The sequence below is a fragment of the Chiloscyllium plagiosum genome, chromosome 13, assembly GCF_004010195.1.
Source record: "Chiloscyllium plagiosum isolate BGI_BamShark_2017 chromosome 13, ASM401019v2, whole genome shotgun sequence".
In the NCBI taxonomy this organism is placed as follows: domain Eukaryota; kingdom Metazoa; phylum Chordata; class Chondrichthyes; order Orectolobiformes; family Hemiscylliidae; genus Chiloscyllium; species Chiloscyllium plagiosum.
The window spans coordinates 19,163,741-19,184,332 of NC_057722.1; the positions used below are offsets into that span (position 1 = coordinate 19,163,741).

Sequence of the window (20,592 nt, forward strand, 5' to 3'; positions counted from 1 at the left end):
TCATGTTGTGTGGCACTACCACAGTGCTAAATGGAACAGATCTTTAACAGATCTAACAACTGAAAACTAGGCATCTATGAGGCGCCATGGGCCATTAACAGCAACAGAACTGTACTCCAACACAACTGTAACTTCATGGTTTGGCATATCCCGCACTCAACCATTACCATCAAGCCAAGGGATCAAACCTGATTCAATGGAGAGTGCAGGAGGGCATGCCAGGAGAAGCACCAGGCATACTTTAAAGCAAGGTGGCAATCTGGTGTAGCTACCAAACAGGACTACTTGCATGCCAAACAGTAAAACCAGCAAGCGATAGACAAAGTTAAGCAATCCCACTACCAATGGATCAGATCTAAGCTCTGCAATCCCGTTATATCCAGTCGTGAATGGTGACGGACAATTAAATAACTCACTGGAGGAGAAGGCCACACAAGTATCCCCAACCTCAAAGATGGAACAGTCCAGCACATCAGTATAAAAGGTAAGGCTGAAACATTCACAGCAATCTTCAGGCAGAAGTGCTGAGTGGATAATCCATCTCAATCTCCTCCAGTCGGCCCCAGCATCACAAGCACCAGTCTTCGGATAAATCCTTTCACTCCACATGATATCAAGAAATGTGTTGGAGGCATTGAATACTGCAAAGGCTAGGGACCCTGACAACATTCTGGCAGTAGTACCCAAAACGTTGTACTCAAGAACTTGTCCTTCCCCTAGTGAAGTTCTTCCGCTATTGTTCAACACTGGCATTTACCCAATGATGTGGAAATTTTCCTGGGTACACAAAAATCAGGACAAATCCAATCTCGGCAATTAATGCCCCATCAGTCTACCCTCAATCAACAGTCAATTGATGTAAAGTGTTCACACCATGAACAGTGCTCTCAAACAGCACCCGCTCAGCAATAACCTGCTCAGTGACGCCCAGTTTGGGTTCTGCCAGGACCAATCAGCTCTTGACCTCATTATAGCCTTGGTTCTAACGATGGACAAAACAGCTGAATTCCAGAGGTGATGTGAATGTAACAGCCCTTGATATCAAAGCCACATTTGATTGAGTGTGGCATCAAGGAGCCCTTGCAATACTGGAATCAATGGGAATCAGAGGCAAACTCTCCATTAATACACAGTTGCAAAGTTGCAGTCTTCTATGGCAGAAAAAAAATTATCCTCACCTTTCTCCTAAAAGAGTGCATCCTAATTTTAAAACAGTATCCTCTAATTTGGACTGTCCCATAAGAAAAGTAGTTGATGCCAAAACATTGAATGTATTCAAGAGGCAGCTAGATATAACACTTGGAGCGAATGAGATCAGAGATTGAGGAGAGAAAGCAGGAGTAGGCTATTGAGTTGGATGATGAGCCATGATCATGATGAATGGCAGAGCAGGCTCGAAGAGCCGAATGGTCTCCTCCTGCTCCTACCTTCTGTGTTTCTATGTTAAAAAAAATTCATTTCACATTCACTTTGTCAAGACCACTCAGGATCTTAACTTCCAGACTCCAGTGGAAATACATTCAATCTGTTAAACCTTTCCTCTTTCCTCTTAAGGCAACCCACTTTTTCCAGGTAACAATCCAGTAATCCTCCCCGAAACTGTCTCCAACGTGTTTCAAATCCTTCCTTCAGTCAAGAGAACAAAACTGCACACAGCATTCTCACCAATGCCCTGTGTGACTGAAGCGTAACCTCTTCATTTTCATATTCAATTCCTTTGAGAATAAATGGTCACGTATCCCATTAGCCTCCTTGTTTACATGCTGTACCTGCATACTTTTTTTTTAATCACACAATAAACATTTAAATTCATCTGCACCTCAGTTGCTGCAACTGTTCTCCACCTTCATAATTCTCTGCATTTTCATTACTTCTTCCAAAATGAATAAATTCTACATTTTCCCATAATATACTCCATCTTTTTTGCCCAATCCCTCAACTCATCTATATCCTTATTTTAGGTTCATTTTGACTTCTTCAAAACATACTTTTCTGCCTGTCTTCATGTCAGTTACAATTTAGATGCCATGTTACATGTAAGTCATTGATAAATGTGCTAAAAGATGCAGCACCCTCACAAACTCCACTTAATTAGACAAAGACCTATTTAGGCTGTTTTCTGACAGCCAGCCAATCTTCCATCCATCTAAATGCCAAATGACAAATATCCCAGATTATCATTTCCAAAACCCCTTGAGCACTCTAGTAATACCTTTCTGTCCAGCAGTTTTATGTTAATTAATGCCTCCTCCAGCTTTCTTTTCTTCCATATATTTCATAAGCACTTTGTATTCTGCACGTTTTAATATGCGATCCTACTGTTTTTAGAGTCAATTCTTTGTTATTGCCTCAACATTATATTACACGTATCTATTTCTGTTTGCAGCTCACCACTCTGCACACTCAGTTGCGTGCACAGTGAACCTCAATTAGACCTTACTGTACTTCCTTTGAGCCTCATCTACAAACTATCCCCCCTGTAGTGCTATCTGTCTCTTAAATTCTTTGTACTCCTTGCTTTTTCTTTCCAATGCGACATTCTGGTGTCTATCTTCTTGCCAGTTTTGTATAAACTCTCTCTTATAGCTTGGGCAAACTGCCCACAAGGAGACTGGTTCCTGCCCTGTGTTTCTTCCAACCCATCCAGTTTGTATAGACCCCACTTCCTCCGAGCCAGTCTCAATGCTCCAGGAATTAAACATGTTTCACTTTGTATCATCAGTCCAGCCACATATTTACCTCCTGTTATGTGTGAAGTTACCCCTCAGGATGAAGATGACCCTTGCTCACAGCACGAACCTGTACCTAAAGTATTTTAACATGCTTCGTTCTGCCTGATGAGGAAACTTGATCACACTCACTGTTTTGAAAGGATTTACAAATTGCTAATGTTTGGCAACACTAAGACATCTGTGGTCATCAAGGCCTGGGGGTGAGGCTTGAACCCAGAACCTATCAGCCCAGATATAGGGACACCACCACTGCTCCACAAGACCTCCTTCTCCTATGATTTTACTGATCGGGTCTGGGACTGCATTTTCTTTAGTTTCTATCTTCTTAATGGCTGCCTACAAAACCACATCCTTTTCTCGACATCTGTTGAAAATGATATGGACCATGATCTTTGGCTGCTCACTTTCTTTCCTCAGAAGGTTCTGAGACCACTCAAGTAACTCCTCAAATCATCTCTTTTCCATTCCTCTCGAGATAGAATGTCCTGATTCCTGGTGCCTGAACAAACCTCCTCCTCTCCCTTGCTCCACACATTTGAGCCACATACGTTTTCATGACTTTGCCTGTGGCTGCTCTTGTGAAATGAACCAGAATTTCACCATACCAGTTCGTGAGCGAGACGCATTTGATGGATCCCTGATGTATTTCCTTGGTTTTAGTTGACTTTGCGGCAATCATTCATTCCATTCGCTGCCTCCATATCCTTCAGATGAAGGGGGAATCACCTCTAGAAACACGCTGACCATATTGCTCACACTCAGCCTAAGGAATGTACTGCAGTGGCTTTGGCTGCTGGTCATATTCAGAAACCCAGAGCTTGAGCTCCTCCTATTGACATCACTTCCTGCAAATGTGGTTGTCCAGGACACAAAAATAGACCAAAACAAGAAATTTAATATGTTAAATGGAAAATGCTGCACTTCTTATGCTTTATATTCCCATTCTTTCAAAAAGAAAGTGAAGACATATTTATATATGTCTTGCAACCACCAGACATCTCTAAATGCCTCAGAGCCAATAAAGTGCATTTTAAAATGTAGTTGGTGTTGTAATGTAGGAACTCTGTCAATTAGCGATGAGATAATGGTAGTGATTGTGATGAGGTCATCCAGGTGGACCTCATAGAATATGTGTTCCCTGAGTAGGGCTGTTAACCTGGTCCAATCAGGGAGCCCTGGCTGACAGATATAAAAAAGAATGTTAGGGGCTGTGCTCATTCTAAGAACCGGCTCTGAGCTAGCTGGGTCAGTGAATAAAAGGTTACTTGGTGACAGAATACCAGCCTTTATCAAGTTATTTCAGTCTGATCATCTTTCTTTGTGTGATGTTGATTGAGGGAAAATTATTGTCCAGGACACTGGAAGAAATTACTTTGCTCCACCTCAAAATAGTGCCTTGTGATCCATCCAAGGAATGATTTGTCTGTAAATTGGCAAATCTATCAATGTAGCACTCGTCAAACAAAGACAGAAGGAAATAGAGGGAACCAGACAAGTTTATTCATTATTTCATACAATGCTTCTCATTATGTGGCTGAATAGAGAGATAAATGGGTGAAGCTTTTATCTTACTCTCATCATGACAAATGCAAGAATACCAAATTTAAAACAACCATAGTAATGTCCTTATTTAGAAATCATGTCATAGAGTTCACAGCATGGAAAGAGGCCCTTCAGCCCATCATATCATCACTGATCATCAAGTATCTGTTTATACCAATCATTTATACCCTCATGATGATCTAGTTATGCAGAATGCAGCCAATCAGAATGAGACTTGGTATCTGCTTTGTTCAATGTTATAGGTCTCCATCCAAAGTTTTTCAGGCAGTGAGACATTGCATGCCTATGATCTTCTCCATCACATTTCATATGAAAGTATTTATTATATGTATTTTATTATATTTTATTGTATGTATTCTGCATACAACTGCATGGCTTCCAAGCTGGTATTATTTAACACGTGATAGGGTGATAATCCTTGTCACCACATAGCCATATAAAGGATTGTTTCACCTGAGGGTTTGTTTGAGGCCTTGATTCAGGGAGGAGGTAAAAGTGTATGTGTTACACCTTCTGCATGGAAAGGTGTCTTGGATGGGTGAGGGAGAGTGAGAAGTGATGGAGAAATGGACCAGGGTATCAAGGAGAGATTAGTCCATGCAAAATGCTCACAGTGAAGGGGAGGGGCATCAACAAGTAAGTAAGTTTGCTTGTATGTTTTTCAATCTTTCCAAATCCAAATACGTTCTACAACAGTGGGCTCAATTTCCAGCATACTACCACAATGAAGGGTGACTGCAAACCACTATCAAACACTCCATTCACTCTGCAGTACGAAACCACTATAACAAGCTCTAAACTCCTTTACGATCATAGTAGCAGCCAGAAGAAATCAACCATATTCTACATATTTCTGGTATACATTCATGGCACATGCTCTAATGCCCAATATAGCATGCAGCACAATGTCCCCTACATTGTGCTCCTGAGCTGCAGATACCATTACAGAACTACAAGGACAATTGAAGTGCCCAAGCAAATGGGAATTAATTAACTCAATTTCTCACCCAGGAACAGTACACTTTTGGATTTTGTGACAAATAAGAATTGTGTCAGTGAGAATTCAGAAATTGCAAAAAAGATCTTGTATAAAATATAATGCCTTGTGCAACCTCAGAGGCTCTCAAAGTAATTTACAACTGAGTCGAGAGTGTGGTGCTGGAAAAGCACAGCACGTCAGGCAGCATCCGAGGAGCAGGAAAATCGATGTTTTGGGCATAAGTCCTTCATCAGGAATGAGGCTTGTCGGTCAGGGGGCTGAGAGATAAATGGGAGGGGAGTGGGGTTGGGGGGAAGGTAGCAGAGAATGCGATAGGTGGGTGTAGGTAAGAGAGAAGGTGATAGGTTAGAGACGGGGTGGAGCGCTCCACCCCCCTCTCTGACCTATCACTTTCTCTCTCACCTTCATCCACCTATCACATTCTCAGCTACCTTCCCCCCAACCCCACTGCCCTCCCATTTATCTCTCCAAAGGTTGATTCTCCTGCTCCTCGGATGCTGCCTGACCTGCTGTGCTTTTCCAGCACCACATTATTGACTCTGATCTCCAGCATCTGCAGTCCTCACTTTCTCCTAATTTACAACTGAAACAATATTGCAGAAGTGGAAATAGAATTATTTAATATATTTAATAATTATTTATTAGAAAACAATTTATTTTATTCTCCTTATAAAAATAAGTACAACAGACCAAGAAACTTGCTGATTCACATTGTCATGGTGAGTATACTCACTAACTCATATTTTTATGTGTCCTATGAAATAGCCCCTTGTTGTTTGAGAAATGGCTGCTTTTTCCATTATTAGCATTTTCTAACAAAGAAATTAGGCCAAACATTCAAATCAGAGCTTGAAAAATTAACAGATGGTGATTACTTATGAATTGTACTTGTACTCACTCTTGCATTTCCAATCAGTTTATTGAAATCTATTAATATGGGACAAGCGGTTTAAAGGACCTAAAAGGTTTTATACATGAAGAACTGCCTTTTTACTTCAAAATTATTTTTTTCTAAATTTAGACTCTTTTTCCAAAAGAAATATCATGCAAAAAACCAAGTATTTATAAAAAATCATTTATTGTCAATACATTAGAAAATAACATCAGAATTTAAACATAGAAACATCTAGAAATTACATATGAATTAAAATTGCCACAACAGAAATACCTTCTGAATTAAATGCATAATCTTTTTTAAAAAATCACGTGTCCTCCTTAGACTAATCCAACTGTTATTGGTATTTCCCAATCAACCTGCTCAGAGATGTTATTATACATTTTGGACCCAGGTCTCCTAGTCTAGAGGTAGAGACACTATCACTGCAGCACATCGCCCAATAGCTATATACACATTGCCTCAAATGCGTTGATATGAATATAAGCAATTCCTTACAGTGATGCTTTCCTTTGTAGCTTGGCACGTCACTCCACAGGTAATCTGTAAACTTGCATGGAGGCATAAAACTGTGAGATAGTCAAGAAGCAGGTAGGAAGTGTAACATCAAAAAGTGAAGTTGGAATAGTTACACTGGAGCTATGGCTCTTTCCACACTCAAATCTGCCAAGTTGTAAAGGACCTCATCAATGTGTGCAGTGTTGTCAATTGTTGATTCCTGCAAATAAAATTTATGATTAATTGACACTTCATCTGTTTTCTTTCAGTGTTGACAATTGAATGCACCCAAGTGTTCAAAATGACTTCCGTTTGACTGGACTCATTCTTGCTGCTATAATGATCTATTTGTTGCTGTGTGACATTTTACAACATGTCAAAAATATAGACAAGTTGACAAGAGTTCAAATAAATTTTAACGGTTAATTTGCCTTTGGGGGTGCAGAAGCCAATATAGTGACCGGCTTCACATATGGATTTTCACAACAGACTTTTAGATATTAGCAAGATTTGTGTTACCATTTCCACTGACACAACACATCTAAGAAGATAGGAAAGCATGGGATAAAGGCTAAAGCCTACAGAGGATTTAATATTTTAAATTAGGGAAAGTAATGATCCTTGTGAATGGGGTTACACACCAACATTTGAAGGAATCACTAGGAGGATCAGAGCTGAGGTCCTTCCTGATTAGACTGTGTATGTGTGAGAGTATATAAGTTGGGAACATAAACGAAAGTAAATTTGCAAGTGCCACCACATACAGGAAGGGACAGGAAGAACCAGACAAACATTTATAAAGAATTTAAACAGGCTGACAAGAGAAGTCATGGACAACATTAAAACAAAAGAAAAAGCATATCAGATTAGATTAGATTACTTACAGTGTGGAAACAGCCCTTCGGCCCAACAAGTTCATACCGACCCGCCGACCACCCATTCCACTACATTTACCCCTTCACCTAACACTACGGGCAATTTAGCATGGCCAATTCACCTAACCTGCACATTTTTCGACTGTGAGAGGAAACCGGAGCACCTGGAGGAAACCCACGCAGACACGGGAAGAATGCGCAAACTCCACCCAGACAGTTGCTTGAGGCAGAAGTTGAACCCGGATCTCTGGCGTTGTGAGGCAGCAGTGCTAAGGTGAAGATTAGTGGGAAGCCAGAGGATTTGGAAACCTTTAAAATGCAGCAGAGGATAACTAAAAAAGGAACAAGAGCTGGGAGAAGATGAAATATGAGGGTAAACCAGCTAGTAATAGAAAAGAAGATGGCAAGACTTTTTGTATAAGTATAAAAGGTAAGAGAGAGGCAACAGTAGAGATTGAATGCTGGAAAATGAGGCTAGAGGAGTAATCGGGAACAAAGAAATAGTGGAGGAACTGAATAGATTCTTTGCATCAGACTTCACAGTGGAAGACACCGTAGCATACCAGAGCTTTAGGAGAGCCAGGAAGCAGAGGTGAGTAGCCTTCATGAAAGGGAAGGTGCTGGGAAAGCTGGAAGTGCTAAAGGTGGACACATCACCAGGACCAGAACCCTAGTGCTCCGAAGGAGATAGCTGAGAAGATTGTGGAGGCATTGATTAGATTAGATTAGATTACATTACATTACAGTGTGGAAACAGGCCCTTCGGCCCAACAAGTCCACACCGACCCGCCGAAGCGAAACCCACCCATACCCCTACATTTACCCCTTACCTAACACTACGGGCAATTTAGCATGGCCAATTCACCTGCCCCTGCACATCTTTGGACTGTGGGAGGAAACCGGAGCACCCGGAGGAAACCCACGCAGACACGGGGAGAACGTGCAAACTCCACACAGTCAGTCGCCTGAGGCGGGAATTGAACCCGGGTCTCAGGCGCTGTGAGGCAGCAGTGCTAACCACTGTGCCACCGTGCCGCCACGGTGATGATGATCTTTCAGGAATCAATGGAATTAGGGAGGGTCCCAGAACACTGGAAAATAGCTAACATAACATCATTGCTAAAAAGGAAGGAGGCAGAAAGACAGGCAATTATGGACTGGTTAGCCTGTCCTTTGTCACTGGTAAGATGATTATTAAGAATGAGATTGCAGAGTTCTTGAAAGTACATGGTAAAATAGGGCTGAGTCAGCGTGGCTTCATCAGGGGAGATCATGCCTGACAAAAATTCTTGAAGAAGCTAATAAGCAAGTTAGATAAAAGAGAGCCAGTGAATGAGACCTATTTGGATTTCCAGAGGGCCTTTGACCATGTGCTACACAGAAGGCTGCTAAATAAGATAATGTTCAGAGGATGAGGGGGGATGTCATTGAAGCTTACAGAATATTGAGAAGCCTGGAGAGAATGAATGTGGAGAAGACATTTCCATTGCTAAGAGAGACTACGACCTTCGGGCACAGCGTCAGAGTGAAGTGATGAGTGTTTAGAACTGTGATGAGGAAGAATTTCTTCAGCCAGAGGGTTGTTAATCTGTGGAACGCATTGCCACAGAAGGAGGTCAAATCATTGAGTGTATTTGAGACTGAGATAGATAGATTCTTGATTAGTAAGGGGTCAAAATGGAAAATGTGAATTGATAAGTGTGAACTGCTGAAATTACAGAAGGGGAATAAATAATGAGAATTAAAATTAAATTGGGAAGAATTTTTATTGCGTTCTCTTGTTCTCTCACACTAATTTTAGTGCATGACTAATGAAAACCATGAAGACCTAAGCTGATTAGGCCACTTCCCCATGATTTCAGTCAATTCTCTGCCAAAGATGTATGGGGGCATCAAAGAAACCTCAGGGATGTTCTCCCATTGTGGACATAGTCTTGATGAGCTCAATGCAATCAAGGGAGCTGAAGGTTTAGGTGATTAACTCCCAATACCAAAAGTTCAATATACCATAAATCATACTTATTATATCATACAATTTTAGAATTTAGAACACATCCCAGGAAGTGCTAATGAATATGTGGAAAGGACCAACACCTCTCATCTATGTAAAAATGGTCCAATACAATCAGGAATATCCAGGCAGCACAAGAAAAATCAATGATAAAGATAACTGGGTCCTTAAGAGAGGTTGCAGCATCCATAATTGTTTAATCTGGAGAAGATAATGCTCCGAGAAGATATTGTTTTAGATTTCTAGGATTGTAAAAGAATACGTGGATTGAATTCTGATAGGCCAGAGTTTGCCACAAACATGAGAAACAGTGAATTACTTCAAACTTAGAAGAGGATGGATAAATGCACAGATAAGTACTTCAGGGTTAATCGTTGAAGATAGGATGCATAAACTTGTTTGAGGGTATGAGTGACTGTAAGAGTGAGAATGAATAAGTGGCTGTGAGTATGTGTGTTAAGGTAGTGCTTGAGTGATAGTGAGTCATGTCCCTAATTCACGGGTTACGTGTTAGTGGCACATTGCAACCAATGGCAACCAAGCTCAATTTAGCCTCAAAGTTATTTCTGGTATGAATTACTGCTCCTCCAACAGCTGCAGGTGAAGACTTGTTAAAGACTAGGAAATACAGATAGACAACATTATTAATGCCAAATGTTTATTTTCCTTCTGGGCTTGTACTCTCTTAAATGCCCAAGATGTAGGCTTGATCCATTGAGGTATTTAAAAGATGTTAAAGCTATTCTATCGAATATAATTAAATTACTCCCTCAGGTTGGGGGTATTGGCTTAGGATTAGAGCTAGGTCTTTTAGGAGCTAAATGGTGAAACACTTTTTCATATAAAGGGTGGTAGTAATCTGGGGCTGAATTTTGTGGAGTTTGGTGATATGCCAAGATGGAGTCTCAAAGTGGGAGGTAACCATCTTTCAGGAGAAGATGCAATATGTCCAAAAAGGTCATACTTACTGCCTCTTTTATCACAGATGATCACGTTGTAGCAGATGTATGCAATTACAATCAAGGCTAACAGCAATATTGATGCACAAAAATTGCGAGTTGTCCAGGTCAGTCTCTGAACTAAAATAGAGAGGAATTAAAGTTTGTCATGCATTGCAGTCATTGAACTGTCGATTTAGTCAGTGCAATTATTTGTTTTATAACAACATGTGTGTATATGGCTGATATTAGTGAAACATGATCTGTGATATAATTTCTTGTGGTCACATGAGCACCATATTTGTTGGGAAATATGATGCAATTTTTTGATGGAAAAATGTTAGCTAAACTTCATGTTTTTAGTGCAAGAAATGCTCCCAAACATTATGGTCTGGAAAATATGGTAATTTACTTCCTTGGTTTGTATAAATAAGCAAAGTGGGATTTTAAAAACAGTTTTCAGGGCATGGAGAAAAATCAAGAATAATTAGTCTAACTCACATACTGAGTCTCATGCATTTAAAAAAATTATATTGTTGTGTCATTTATGAATTGGACAAAATGATGACATTAGATTATTGACTAGCATTGCTTTTAATCTGATGGGTTTTTTGTTCTAAGGCCATCACTCAGGCGTGTAGGCGGTGATCTAAATGTAAACATCTGAGCTCAATTAGAAACTAGTTGTTGAGGAATGTTTCTGTGAATTATTGTTTGTAAACATCGGTTGAAGAGGGCACATAGCTGAATCCAAGAAAAATGCTCAGAATCAAAGATTAATTCTATTCCTTTATGCAAATATCTTTAGCACTGTGAAATGTACCTGCACACTCTAGATGCAAGAGTTTCATGCACAGTGGAATCATTCTGTGGTTTTGGTTTTGGTAGCATTCAAATACACACAGTGTTCACTCAGAAAGAAAAATCTACAGCCAAGCAATATTAAACGTTTAGTCCAGTTGTTGAAATGTGAAACAGTTCCCCCCACCTGTCTTTTTAACCCCTGGCTTGGTCACAACAAAGATTTTGAATTTGTTTAAGTACTCAGCTATCACACTTCCATTTAAACTTCTATGATGGTTGAAATTCCAATTTTGTAATTCAAATCTCAAAATGCTGCTATTGAGCTGAGACTAATATATAAATAACATTAACTAACAATATCCATTGTAAAAGATTTTGAGTGGAATTTTTTTCTTCCCTGGAAGCAGGTGAGGAGATTGGAAGCTGGCTTCATTTGGCAAGAAGGGATGGGTGGAGACCCACCAGCAGCCTGACTCACTACCATCAAATTGTGTTGGGAAATTCCAAGAATGGCCTTCCTGCTTGGAAGATGATTGAAACCTTTAATTGGTCACTTAATGTCTATTCTAGGGTGGCAACATGTGCGCAACATAGAAGTACATTTTGAGAGACTGTGTTTGTCGTCCCTTCTACCTGGTGAGACTAGGAGCAGCAGAGACATTGGACAACCCTGAGTGAAGGCTTCCACCTGTCCTAAATGCTTACCAAAATCTGCTTCCCCACGTCCTCCAGCCCCCACTGGCTTCTCTATGCTTTGCTTTGACAAACTCACTCCAATTACCGTACTCCACAGGCACCACCATAAATCCTCGGCTTAGGGCTTCAGATTTATCAGCAGTAACCACCATTCCTGGTGATACTGTATGATAGAGAGCCACCATACCCACTGGGAAATGCATCCTGAAGTTACTGAGTTCCCTGATTCCACCCAGGTACATGCCTGAGTGATGATCCATCTGTTTGGGTGAGTCATAGAATGGTCACAGTGGTGTAGTCACTGATTCTCCAACCAGCGAATGTACCACTGACAAAGCAACTAATTTCACTCCATCAGTTGAATGTTTGCCAGCCAAGTAACTGCAATGTGCTGTTTGTTCCACTGTAAATAGTATTCATTGAAATTCTAAGGTTACGATGGATGATTGTAATGCTAATGAAATTAATGGCATCAGTTTCAAGTTGGATTTGAATTTGTGTTACATGTATATCAGGCACTTACTTTTTTAGTGAGATATATAAAACATAAAAATCAAACTTTCAGCATTTTGCTTCCCTCCCCAATGTAACTAATTAATCAAATTTTCATCAAACATGACTGAACACGTATAGAATGCATCCATTTCCTTTTATTCAGTGTCTGTGTGAGAAAGTGCGTCTACTTCAATATCCTGTCTCTCATTGCGATAATTATCACACCCGACATTAGTACAACAAGTTTATCATTGAAAACATCCCAAAGCATTTTATGAGAACATTGTCAAACCAATTCAATACTAAGTCATAAAGGGATAGGAAAATAGATAACAAAAACACATAGTCAAGGAGATAGGTTTTTAGGAGCATTTCAAGGGAGTAAAGAGGTAGAGTGAGATGGAAAGATTAAGGCCTCAGAAACTGAGAGCATGGCTGCCAATGACAGAGCAGTTAAAATTAGTGATGTGTTTGAAGCCAGAATAGAGTTTCAAGAGGTTTATGGATTGGAGGAGCTTGCAGGACTGAGAAGGGCAAGATCAAGTAGTCATGTAAAAATAAGGATGGCAATTTTAAAATTGAGATCTTTTGGAAAGGTAGCCAATGTAGGTCAGTGAGCACAGTGGTAATGGATGAATGAGAATTGGTATGAGTTAAAATACAGACAAATACAATGGTAGAGTAGTTTTTACAACTTCTCACCTTTAGAAATATCGCCATTACACATCTCTAGTATCTGTAGGTCACTGGTTGCATTGCTAACTGGATTCTGTGCTACACATTTGTACTTGTATTGGTCCTGTTCATGGACATAATTTATCACCAATTTAGCTCCATCATAGATTCTATGGATGGTTCCAGACAAAGATTGTTCTTCCCAGTATAATGTGACATTTGTTCCCTTGGAGACGGAGCAGTTGAGGTTGACACTTGTAAGTGAACAATACATTGTCATTGAAGGCTTTGAAACTGGCTCTAAAATAGAGACAACAGTTAAGAGGCAAATGGCAAAACTTGATTGTGTTTCTTATTTTTATTTATTTCATACTTTTAAAAAAATTTCTTTTGCCATTTTACATTTATTGGGAAACAATTGCTCCATTTTGAATATTGTTGAGAAGAGAGACAAGTTGTCAAATTTTTTTTCAGTCTTTACAAATTATTTTCCCATGATAATGCCTTGGACAATTAAATAGACTAAACTTGCCAAGCGACCAGTACCCTTTTCTCCTGCAATATAAATTATTGCCATTGTTTGAAATGTGGGTTTCTTGAGTTTGTTCTAATCAGTGCAATATCAAAAGCCTCAGCAACAAGTCTCTGTGTTCAGTAATTTTCAAATACTTAGTTACATTCCAGCAAAGCACATAGATTTGAAGTGTATATCGCTGGATTGCTAAACAATGACTGTTCTATCATCGACACAGCTACAAGCTTGGATGGAAAGATACTGTCACTGAAATCTCTCTCCAGAAAAAAACCCTCCAATTAATTCTTTCACCCTCCTGTAGTCTGAAAAAATTAATGTAAAAGCTGTAAATGTACAGCTTTCAAAATTTGAGTTAAAAATCACACAACACCAGGTTATCGTCCAACAGGTTTAAATGGAAGCACACTAGCTTTCGGAGCGACGCTCCTTCATCAGGTGATTGTCGCTCCGAAAGCTAGCGTGCTTCCAATTAAACCTGTTGGACTATAACCTGGTGTTGTGTGATTTTTAACTTTGTACACCCCAGTCCAACACCGGCATCTACAAATCATTCAAAATTTGAATACAACTTTTCTGCTTACAGATGCTGGTGAACAGGCTGTATGAGTGAAGTATCTGGGAAAATGAGAAGGAGACTCACTGAGTCAACACATTGCTTTCCTCCCCCCTTCTCCTGCATTCCTGATTTCAGTTAGAGTCAAGAAGTATGGTGCTGGAAAAGCACAGTAGGTCAGGCAGCATCAGAGGAGCAGGAGAGTTGTACTTTGGAGGGTGCTTATGCCCAAATCATCGATTCTCCTGCTCCTCGGATCTTGCCTGACCTGCTTTGCTTTTCCAGTGCCACACTTTTGGACTCTGAGTCTCCAGCATCTGCAGTCCTCACGTTTTCCTGATCTCAGTTAGAGTCCTCATTAGAATCTGAGAACCTTCTCACTGAGTGAACATACTATTATACTTTCCAGGAATTGTCAAAGGCTTACGTTGAGTTTAAAAACATTTATTTTGAAGTTATATAATCAAGCAACTTACCAAACACTCGCAAATCAAATACTGTTTCCTTCATCGGCATCACTACTGTATCATAGCATTCGATTTGTATTCCATACACTTTTGTGTCATTAATCTGCACATTCTGCAGTACCAGAGAGTCATTTGTGTGTCTTTGCAATCTGTTTTCATACAATGTATGTTTGTGAAATGTCTTCATTCCCCATGAAGCAAGTTTAGCAATAATTAGTGATTTTGATAGAAATGTTACTTCATACTGAGCTCCACAATGGATAGGCACAGGAAACAGAACCTGTTCACCTGTAGTTGCATTAATGATGGTCATGGATATGGCTGAGATCTCTGTCACACACAGTGTAAATAAGTGGAACACTGGAAGGGAAATTAAACATATGCACAGTCAATTTATGAATATTTATCTTTCTGAGCAACAATAAACTTAGTACTTCCAAAAATGTTTTACCTGAAACCAGCATTTTCACATTGAGGAGATAGAAGTTTTATTTTATCTGTGTTGGGTACTGTTTAATTTTTGTTTGTTATTTTCAAAAGCTGGTTCTAAAAGAATTTTATCTGTAAAAGAATAAAATGTATTTTTGAGTAATGGCATTGTCATTTTATGGAATCTAACGTTCATTTAATTGAAGTAGGGTTGAGGTATTTTGTATGTGTGGAAACATCAATGATGGACCTGGGTTATTGTAGGAGAGACCATCGAGACTAAGAGAATTGGAATTCTGCCTACTTCAGGAGAAAACGTTGTTTGCTGCTAGGTTTGGATTTTAACACTGTAACAACCCAAGGAGGAACAGGCAACTGGGGGAAAAAAAATACGTGGGAGGTGTCCAGGTCAAGGTGCTGGGAAGGAATCAAAAATAAGCTAAAGAGTTCCTTTTTTAAAAAAAAACCGAAATGTTTGGTGTGTGGAAACATCAATGATGGACCTGGGTTATTGTAGGAGAGACCATCGAGACTAAGAGAATTGGAATTCTGCCTACTTCAGGAGAAAACGTTGTTTGCTGCCAGGTTTGGATTTTAACACTGTAACAACCCAAGGAGGAACAGGCAACTGGGGGAAAAAAAAATACGTGCGAGGTGTCCAGGTCAAGGTGCTGGGAAGGAATCAAAAATAAGCTAAAGAGTTCCTTTTTAAAAAAAAACCGAAATGTTTGGAACAGACAAAAAGCAGGATAGGGATATCTTGAATGATCGGTATTCAAAAAAAAAATTTAAAACAATGAAGAAAAGCAATGACAAAAAATAGTTTGAGATAGAGACTCTGTCAGATGACCGGCTGTATCTTCAATCTTGCTCACAAGTCAGAGAACCCCCTCGCCCCCCACCATGTACTGTATACTAGAGTGTCGCACCGCCAAGCTGTTTCAGGATTGATTTGATATGTTCTAAAAGTAATGTATCACCACGATCTGCCAGAAAAAAAAACATTGAGTCTCATTGGGGAAGGAATTTGTTCCAGGAATACATTAAACCACAAAGGAGGATAAATTCACTTCGCTTGCTTCAGAAAACTGAACCAGGGAAGCGATGTGGCTGTTGGGGTGAGAAGGGTATGATGGAGATTACAGACAGCGTCCAGCCAAAGCTGCCCTTGTGACGGTAAGTGACTACATGCAGGCGCATTCACTTTAGGACCACTTCCGATTCTTACCCCAGATTCGAAAGGAAAAAAAGAATAGAAAAGAATGGAAATACTCAGGAGATCTGTCAGCAGAGAAATAAAATTAATTTGCAGGTCGACGGACTTCTGATGAAAGAAGGAGAAAGTGAGGGCTGCAGATGCTGGAGATCAGAGTCGAGAGTGTGGTGCTGGAAAAGCACAGCAGGTCAGACAGCATCCGAGGAGCAGGAGAATCAATGTTTCTCGCATAAGCCCTTCAACAGGAATTTCTGATGAAATAAACAAGGTGTTGATTTATATATATATATATATATATAAAAGCAAGACAGTGAAGATTAGCGTCTCGTTAGCAAGCAACAGATTTGACCAAGGAGTGTCCTGTCTAATTTTTAAAAAAACTGTTACAAATGCAGAATTTTTAAAAATCTCAATTACCGTCCAGGGGAATACGTGAAGAGAGAGAGAGATACCAGGAATTCATCCTAAAATGGCAGTCTCTGTAATCCAATCAGGAGCATCTTCATTCCACAGGTTATTTTCCTGATCCAGATTTTTTCCCCTAATCAGAGATATTATTACATATTTCTGGAGGAAGTGGGATTTATACCAAGGCGTCCTAGCTAACAAGTAAGGACACTACCACTGTACCACAAGAACCATATTGCCCTTAACCATTGGGTTAGAGACAAAACAAAACTGCAGATGTTGACTACTTATCCACTGGGTGCCTGGTATCATTATTTATCAGCGTCGACTTTGTGTCCACAATTCCTGTTCAATGGAAAAATTCCAACAACCAGTCAATCAATTCTTTAATAAAATCTTTTAAAAAATGCTTACTTATGTGTCGTGTGTGTGTGAGAGAGAGATCAGATTGTCTATAGTTTCACTTGATTCTTCTTTCCTTTTTTATTGAGTTTTTCAGCTCTGCAGCATCCGCCGATATTTGTTTTTATCACAGACGTGAACACTAATCGATAAACTGACAAATATTCAGCCAACAAGCCCTGTTTCTTTTTACTTGAAGCAAGTCGAAATGTTTCAAAGGACAATGGAAGCATCAGAAACATTTCCATTAGAATACTATCAGGCGAATATTGTGTCTTTAATGAGGTGGACCCGCATGGTTAGGATGAGAAACCTTTTGCAGTGGGGCCAGTGCATAGGGAAACTTCGTCCATTGAAGCAAATTGTTTCACTCAAGGATAAAAACTGGAAATGGAACAAGATGCACTTGAAACAAGTGAAACAAATTAACCGGCGCTCTGATTCCTCAATGAATCCTTGCTGTATTGGTTCCGAAAGGTATGGTACTGCCCGCCGCCTGTCATATCGCTAATGTAATGTCCAAAAGTGTAGTTTCATTTTAGGTATGTTTCTATCCAGGAAGTTTCCTTATTTATTAAAAAGGCTATATTAGAAAAAAATGTAACCAATCACTCACAAATCTCCTTTGCAAAATCCACTATACTCAGTAAGAACACTGGATTTATGGGGAGAAACGGGTTCACAGCTAGAGGACAACTTTTATATTTTGGTCTGTCTATGCATTTTAAAAACAATGCATTACCCCAAAACGATTCGACTTTCTGTTCCAATCTAACTGCAACTTGCATTTATATAGTGCCTTTAACGTAGGGAACGGTCCCCCACATAGCTTGGCATATTGCATAAATATCGAAATACCACTTCCACTGTTGGCACAATTCACGGTGCTTTCCCTTAATCCCCAATCTACAATCCCAATAATGACGGCCGCTTCGCCTCTTAAACCCCGTTGTGAGTGATCACTTACCTCCAGACAGGCTTTATAACATTCCTCTTTCAAACCCATCGGGAAGGCAGGGTCGGAGAAAGAGCAGCTGGGATCACGGTGCCAACCCAGGCACTGTGGTGTGCTACAACAATCCGGTGTGACACTGAACAATCCCTCAAACACCGACAGAAAATGCTGGCAAGACTCAGCAGCTCGGGCAGCCTGTGCGGACGAAGAGAGAAGGTTAATGTTTCAGATCCATCTTCGGTTTTTGCTTCTGTTCAATTCTTTAGTACGCCAGCTAGGTTCGAAAACTGTCCCAGTTCTGCTTCACACACTGTTGCTTCAATAAACTGTTAATCTGACAGTGCTGTAACAATATTAAAGATGAGTCTGTAATTCACCTGTGAAATACACGAGAGAGCTAAAAATATCTCACCAATCATTGAAATGACGAGCAAGATAATGAAAAAAAAACCCTAAGAACTGCGGATGCAGAAATTGCTTGAGAAACTCAGCAGGTCTGATCGCATCTGTGGAGAGAGAGAGAAAGAGTTAATATTTCAGAGACCTTCATTAAAAAAAAACAGAAACCGGTAAAATATTGTTATTCCAGGACAAACAAATCGTTGTTGGCAAATTTCCTTACTTCAAACAAGTAAAAACGCTTTTTTTTTTAATTACCGGAAAATCTGTGATTGCGCTTCATTTCAAACTGAATAAAACGCGGTGTTTTAATTCAACTCCAGCACTTTATTAACTTGATAATTCCTTTTTACTTTGTTGGAAATACTGGGTGAAATACTTTCACCACCTCACTCTGAAATCAAAGAATGTAGCTTCTTCTATACGAGTTTACAGTGAACCCGGCTCTGCTTCCTCTCTGTCACCCTTAATTATTTACCAAGTCCCTGGGTCTCTCTCAGACTCACACATTGTTCTCTGAGTTGTTGCTTCTCTCCATCTGTTCGCACTGCCCTGAACACGGGACATAAACTGGAATCAGGCTGAGGGTAGATTGATTGACGTGTGGTGGACTGCTCATACACACAACGCAGTCCAAGTGACTTCGAGCTGTGGGCAGGGCGATATGCAGTGACAGTTCCAAAAGTACATTACAAATTCCTCATGTGTAGTGCGTAGTTAGAGCTGCGTTTAAGGCTCTGCAGATGCAGATATTTCTGAGGGAAACTCAGCATCCCCGGAGAGAATGAGGCCTCACTGGATTCGAAACTTGAACCCAGTTTCTCTCTCCACAGATGCTGCCAGACCTGCAGAGTTTCTCCATCAGTTTCTGGTTTTGTTTTTCTTTCAGATCTCTAGCATCCAGCAATTCTTTGTCTTTTTTTATCACATGCTTCTGACTTTATGAGGCTGAGATTGTTCTTATTTGTAATTTGGTCGATACTTATCTCTCACGAAGGAGAGCTGATTTTCAGAGAGGATGTGGTTATCAGAGTGATTTGTTTCTGGGCAATATCTGAAACGGACAAGATCCAAAATAGCCCACAGTGAGTTCAGAATGGGGCTAGTTCTAAACTTGACCATATTCCAGATGTACAGATTTTATACAGGAATCACTTCACTGGTGAAAACATTTTTGAGAAGATTTGTACCTTAGGTTGAGGTTCAGGTTGTAAGTTAGCTCACTGAGCTGGAAGGTTTGTTTTCAGATGTTTCATCACCATGCTAGGTAACATAATCAGTGAGCCTCTGGTGAAGTGCTGGTGCTATATCCCGCTTTCTGTCCATGTGTTTTGGTCTTACTTAACCACAGAAGCAATAATCCCAACACCCATAAACAGAGCTGCATCAGGACACTATTTAAATGGGCCACAACACTCTGCAGCACCCAGGAACTATGAGCAGATGAAGAAAAGGGTATTCAATAAACACAGTCTGCCAATTCGTAAACAGCACAGTGGCTCAGTGGTTAGCACTGTTGCCTCACAGCGCCAGGGACCCGGGTTTGATTCCTGCCCCGGACAACTATCTGTGTGGAGTTTGCACTATCTCCCCGTGTCTGCGTGGGTTTCCTCCGGGTGCTCCGGTGTCCTCCCACAGTCCAAAGATGTGCAGGTCAGGTGAATTGGCCATGGTAAATTGCCCATAGTGTTAGCTGCGTTAGTCAGGGGTAAATATAGTCAGGAATGGGTCTGGGTGGGTTTCTCTTAGGAGGGTCAGTGTGGACTTGTTGGACAAATGGCCTGTTTCCATCCTGTAGGGAATCTAGTCTAAACATCAAACCCAAACAAGGAGACACAACATACTCAGAAACTCTAGCCACATTACTGTACATCAAAGACACCCCTGGAATGACTGCCAGACTCACTAGCATCATGGTAGTCCACAAACCTACCAACACACTTAAACAGTGGCTGATGAACCTAAAGGAGCCTATACAAACAACCAGCAAAACAAATGTCATTTACAAAATACCATGCAAGGTCTGTGACAAACAATACATCGGAC

The 20,592-nt window shown here is 40.2% G+C and overlaps 1 protein-coding gene across 9 annotated transcripts; it reads right to left on the minus strand.

Annotated features, from left to right (window-relative positions):
• Positions 1-6,382: 6,382 nt before the first annotated feature.
• LOC122555805 (SLAM family member 5-like) lies at positions 6,383-19,317 on the minus strand. Of its 9 annotated transcripts, none has more exons than XM_043701959.1 (8): positions 18,805-19,316; positions 18,560-18,653; positions 18,160-18,342; positions 15,189-15,298; positions 14,747-15,097; positions 13,210-13,482; positions 10,543-10,653; positions 6,383-6,908 (listed from the first exon to the last, which is right to left on the minus strand). In XM_043701959.1, the coding sequence occupies exons 4-8, from the start codon at positions 15,199-15,201 to the stop codon at positions 6,895-6,897; spliced, it is 762 nt and encodes a 253-aa protein (XP_043557894.1). In that variant the 5' UTR covers positions 15,202-15,298; positions 18,160-18,342; positions 18,560-18,653; positions 18,805-19,316; the 3' UTR covers positions 6,383-6,894. The 9 variants fall into 9 exon arrangements, with proteins under 9 accessions (XP_043557894.1, XP_043557897.1, XP_043557900.1 ...); XM_043701962.1 differs by having other exon boundaries at positions 18,525-18,653; XM_043701965.1 differs by adding an exon at positions 16,800-17,135 and having other exon boundaries at positions 18,160-18,653.
• Positions 19,318-20,592: the final 1,275 nt, after the last annotated feature.